Source organism: Anomaloglossus baeobatrachus, chromosome 10 (genome assembly GCF_048569485.1).
Source record: "Anomaloglossus baeobatrachus isolate aAnoBae1 chromosome 10, aAnoBae1.hap1, whole genome shotgun sequence".
NCBI lineage: Eukaryota > Metazoa > Chordata > Amphibia > Anura > Aromobatidae > Anomaloglossus > Anomaloglossus baeobatrachus.
Genome location: NC_134362.1, coordinates 146,770,510 through 146,776,390, shown reverse-complemented (window position 1 = coordinate 146,776,390; position 5,881 = coordinate 146,770,510). Strand labels below are relative to the sequence as shown.

At 48.0% G+C, this 5,881-nt stretch overlaps 1 protein-coding gene across 1 annotated transcript in view; it reads left to right on the top strand.

Moving 5' to 3' along the window:
- Positions 1-427: 427 nt before the first annotated feature.
- RBL2 (RB transcriptional corepressor like 2) overlaps positions 428-5,881 on the top strand; it is a 166,733-nt gene continuing 161,279 nt past the window's right edge. Inside the window, exon 1 of the mRNA XM_075325723.1 lies at positions 428-726. Within this exon, the coding sequence (XP_075181838.1) occupies positions 562-726 (165 nt within the window). The 5' untranslated portion in view covers positions 428-561. The remainder of the gene's footprint in view (positions 727-5,881) is intronic.

The following is a 5,881-nucleotide window of genomic DNA, read 5'->3' as shown; positions in this document are numbered from 1 at the left end:
GAGGATGATATGGAATGTTTTGCTGATTTCTCACTGTTCTAGGCACTTGACCGCTGCAGACAATCGCTTCTTAACCAAAATGCATAGGAAATCTTGAGTGATACTTGTAATCTCGTATATAAAAAATATAGACGGTTACATGGGACTGATTGGGGAAAAAAAATAATAAGGAAAAGTGAAAGCTTTGGAGATGAAATGGTTACTTCATGGCCGGGTTCGTAGTAAACACGTGACCATAACAAGACGACGGTGAACAAGTAGTAGACGCCTGAGCAGCGCGGGCCAATAAGAAATGTATGTGTCACGGGCTTAACCAATCACAAAGCTAGAACCGTATACAAGATCCCGCCCCATCTTCTCTCCCCTCAACGGGGCGGGACTACGCACAATGCGTAACGTTGTGTGACTTGAATGGTTTCCAGTGACAACTTTGACGTAATTCGTGTTGTGAATGGCTGTGGGTTCCTGTCAATCACAGGCCATTTAAATGGCTACGCAGTGTCACCACCAAAACTGTGTGTCTTCCAAACTGCACGGAAGGAACAGAGGGAAGGCCTGAACATGATCAAGGAGGAGGAAGAGGATGCAAACCCCCCGCAGGCTGAGGAGCAGCAGGAGCTCCGGCGCCGCTATGAAGAGCTGTGCAGCGCTCTTAACATGGACGAGAGGGCCCGTGCGGAGGCCTGGGAGAGTCACGGAAGGATCAGCCAGAACTACACTCTGGAGGTGAGGGGTTAATCTGACTTTTAGCAAAAATATGCGATTTAATGTCACATCAAGTGATCGCCCCAGTACGCCGCGACATGTGAGGGGTTAACACTGCTGTGCCGGACGGAGCTCCGTGTGTGCCGGCGTGTGAGGGGTTAACAATGCCGGTGCTGTCAGCTGTGCCGGACCGAGCTCGGTGTTCCTTATTACTCCTGGGTGCCGTGCCCCCTGCTCCGTATTGTGCCCCCTGCTCCGTATTGTGCCCCCTGCTCCGTGTTGTGCCTTGCCCCCTGCTCCGTGTTGTGCCTTGCCCCCTGCTCCGTGTTGTGCCTTGCCCCCTGCTCCGTGTTGTGCCTTGCCCCCTGCTCCGTGTTGTGCCTTGCCCCCTGCTCCGTGTTGTGCCTTGCCCCCCTGCTCCGTGTTGTGCCTTGCCCCCCTGCTCCGTGTTGTGCCTTGCCCCCCTGCTCCGTGTTGTGCCTTGCCCCCCTGCTCCGTGTTGTGCCTTGCCCCCCTGCTCCGTGTTGTGCCTTGCCCCCCTGCTCCGTGTTGTGCCTTGCCCCCCTGCTCCGTGTTGTGCCTTGCCCCCTTGCTCCGTGTTGTGCCTTGCCCCCCTGCTCCGTGTTGTGCCTTGCCCCCTTGCTCCGTGTTGTGCCTTGCCCCCCTGCTCCGTGTTGTGCCTTGCCCCCCTGCTCCGTGTTGTGCCTTGCCCCCTGCTCCGTGTTGTGCCCCCCTGCTCCGTATTGTGCCCCCTTGCTCCGTATTGTGCCTTGCCCCCTTGCTCCGTATTGTGCCCCCCCTGCTCCGTATTGTGCCCCCCCTGCTCCGTATTGTGCCGTGGGTATGCAGTTGGCTCTGTGCAGTCCCTGTGTATGCAGCTCCCATGCTGAGCTGTGTGTCTCCATGGTTACAGTCGGTGCGGTGTTCCCGGCTCCGTTAGTGCTGGCGGTCTCCAGAGATAAATGCACTGCTACTGAGCGCGTCTTTGCTCTGCTCTGGGCTGTTGTCAGCAGAGGAAGATCCAGGAAGTTACAGTCTATTTCTTTTTCAACCTCCAGGATTCCCCCGCCGCCATCACTACAGGGCTCTCCTGCTAAAACCAGTTATCACCCATCCGCTGCCTCTAATCGCTTTAACCAGGGATTTTGTGTCCCCCACTGGGGCACTTTTTCCCCCTCACACGGTGGACCTGGGGGACCTGATCGTTGCTCCATTCATTCGCTTTGGCGCTGTCGGAAAATGACAACTGCTTGGATAGACGGCCCCATAGGGAGTGCGGTGTGGAGTGATGCGGTTACCATGGGGCTGTGTGCTGTAGTTGGGGAGCACTGATGCTCGAGGCTTTGTTTGGCTTGGGAGCAGCTTGATGCAGTCTCCTTGGAGAGATACTTCCATCACTGCTGATTACGGGGACTCCCCGGACAACTCATGGGGGGGATCACAGAGATCGATCACAATGAACGCCTGTTTGGACAGTGAACGTCAATATCCCTCTATGTGGACTGTGTGCATACATGAGTATTTGGTCAATATATTACCTCAGTATTAGCAAGCTAACATAAGAGGAAATGTATACTGGAGGTCAAATGAACACTGTATGATCTTTGCTTTTTCCAGAAATAATGTCATCTACATTGATGAACATTTTAAGGGTTTTTTTTTGTAAGGGGTCACCATGCTACTAGAACAGAGTTTTACAAAAGATCCAGTTTATCAACACACCTTTTTTATTTTGTCCAAAATGTGATGAGGATAATTAGAGAACATCAATGACTGTAGCACAGAGATTATATGTAAATTTTCTGAATGTAACAGTCTCCAATCAGTAGGATGTGTACACGCCTTTGCTTTGAATGGCTTCAGCACATCTGTGGCCACAGGACGTCACTAGTCTCTCACACTGCTCTGGTGTGATTTTGGTCTACTCTTGTTAAGGTTAAAATGAGAATTATGATGAGACTCAAGCGGTCTCTCGGGATCTGACTGTTGTTTCAAATTATATTGTCATGTGTGCACACGAGACTAAATAACGGACAACAAGTCAGTTATAACTATCTCCATGACGGGCGCTGACCAACTGGTCTTTATTGTTTGAAACTTTCTATGGCTCTTGAGAAGTGAAGGGTGTAGACAAAATACAGTCCAATCAAGTATTGCAGGCTGGACTCAGGATATATAGAAATTAGCATAATCTCTACTGGATTGGTCAGTCTAAGCTTTAGGAATTCCTTTGTTCATCATCTTTTTTTGGAGTTTTCCAAGATGTGGCAGCCATCTTCAAGTTACATATGCTGGTATATTGTATTAAGGAAAATCACTAAATATGCAATATACATATATACGTGTTAGTAAGGAACAAAAGCATTCATAAATATGTTAGTTTACATTTACTAAGCTATATACCTAAGTCTATGAAATGGCTGAATTAAGTATTTTTGGTTACTTAATTCTTATTCTCAACACTCCTTCTTCCAGGCTCTTCCACAGTTCTTTGACTGTTGTAGGGTTCTTGGTCATAACTTTGTCACCAAGGATTTTCCAGAGGTTTTCTTTTGGCTTTAGATCAGGACTCTGGGCTGTGGCCATTTCATTGTTTCAATGTTTTCGGTTTCAAGGAACTGCTGTACCTGTTTTGCTTTGTGACAGGGTACATTGTCCTGCATGAAAACTGCTGGCTGATTGAGTGATGAATGCAAGTAAGGCTGGAAACACATTTGTGCGTGTAAAATCGGTCCGATTCTAATGCTAGAAAGTAGCATGAGCTCTGTTCACGTTATGATCAGTGCGCAATGCAACTACACTGCGATCCTGGGATTTTTCTCATGATTGCAGTCCGTGTGCAATGCGTGTTTGATGTGTATGGGATCCATTTTTAGTATGTCTTCTGCCATTCAGCTCTGCTACATGGCCGCTGACAGCAGACACAGACAGAGCCATGTAGCAGAGCTGAATGGCCGCTGACAGCAGACAAAGACAGAGCCGCACGATCAGAATGAAGTTGGATGAACTTCACCCGACTTCATTGTCATCCCGCCGCTCTGTCTGTGTGTCATGGCCTGATTTTTGGTCACCGGTGAAGGTCTCACCAGTGACCTCAAATCCCCTGAGTGACTGAAGTGATCTGCGCTATCAGCAGTGCCGTCACTGAGGTTACCCGCGGCCACAGCTGAAGTCCTCCCGCTGAGATCTATGGCCGTGGGCAACCTGAGTGACATCATCGCTGATAGCGCGACTCACTTCAGTCGCTGCGGGGAGTGCACAGAGAGTGGTAGTGGTCTGTGACCACTCAGCTTCTGATGTAGCAGAGCTGAAAGCGTTGTGGGACCTCTGTGGATTACGTCGGACATGGAAGGGTATTTGGGGACTTGAAAAAAGTGGTGAAAGAGGGTGTGGTTTTTTGTTTTTTTTTTTTTTTTTTTTTCCCCCATTTCAAATAAATGATTTTTTTGGTGTATGTCTTCATTTTCTTTATCTTACAGGTTAATTATGGAAGGTATCTCGGGGAGACGCCTGCCATGATTAATCTAGGACTTAGTGGCAGCTATGGGCTGCTACCATTAACTCCTTATTACCTTGATTGCTACCGCACCAGGGCAAATCGGGATGGCCGGGTACAGTCCCGGGACTGTTGCATCTAATGGATGCACCAATTCCGGGTGGCTGCTGGCTGATATTGTAAGGGTGGCCGGCTTTTTCAAAAAAGGAAAAGCCGCCGGAGCTTTGTGACAGCTGTACAGCGCTGTGCTAGTGATCGGGTTTCGGCGAGTATGAGGGGGGGCTGAGAGGGAGAGACTGACCGACTGACATCGACAGACCTCACTCATTTGCAGTGTTTTCTGCAACATGCGATAAATGTATGTATAAAAACGCATATCACAAGGATGGTGTGCGACATCCGTTTTTTTTTTTTTTCACGTACCCATTGACTTTCATTGGAGTGACTCGCGCGTAACACTCACCAAAACGCAGCATGCTGCGATTATTTTTTTTTTTTTTTTTTTTTCTCCCCTTCTGCTCTCTCAGTTCGATTTGGACTCAGGAAAAAATAGCAGATCGGAGCTGCTTCATTGATTAACTTGGGTCCGAGTGCAATGCGAGAATTTCTCGCATTGCACTCGTGCGAGTTAATCGCAAGTGTGAAGCTTGCCTAAGGAACCATGTCTTGTTGAAGAAGGTTCGGATCCACACTTGCATTCACTCTGCCATGTGTCTGTATGAGAGGTCCAACTCCTGCTGCAGAAAGCATTCCCCAAACCAAGACACTTCCTCCACCACCTCTCACTGATTTCTTAACACTCAATCTTTCCCCAGTTTATCGATAAACATGTTTCCCATCAGACCCAAATGAATTCAACTTACTTTCATCACTAAAATGAACTGTGGACCACTTCTCCTCTGTCCACACAACATGCTCTTTTTTGATTCTTCTGCTAATAAGAGGTGTGGTCACTGCAGAGTCGGCTTTCAGTCCAAATGTTCTTAAACGCCGTGACACTGTATGATTAGACAGATCCTTACCCGGGTCAGTCCTGGACTGGCGAGCAATTCCAGCTGCAGTGTTGTAACGATTAACCCTGGAGATTCTCCGCATTATCCTGTCCTCTCTTGCATTTGTCTTTGCATTTGAATCCTGATTTTGGCTTGCAAATACTGATGTAAAATACTGACCAAATACTGCAGTGTAAAAGAAGGCCTTTACATGTATATAAAGTGACAGTAGACTCCTATATAGCAAATAGGGAATCTGTCACCAAGCTCTGAGAGCAGCATAATGTAGAGACAAAGACCCTGATCCCAGCCATGTGTCACTTATTGAGCTCCCTGCTGTAGTTTTGATAAAATCACAGTTTTATCAGCACAGGATTATCACTAGGGGACTAGTAAACCTGCTGCTATGTAGTCCTACATATTCATGAGCTCTGTATAACCTCACCTCCATCAGTGATATACTGTTTGATTATGTAGTAAACTAACATGGGATACATTGATAAAACACTGATAGTGCTGCAACTGACCCAGGCAGATGCTGTACAGACTAGAGAACCGGGCCTTGCAGTCCCTAGTGGTTCCTGCATGGACTGGAATGGCTCTAACCTCAGACTAAATGTTGGTAACTTGCACTCGATGGCCTTTCAGGCAGCCTAGGTCCTTCACATTCCTCCTAAGGAACTGGAGG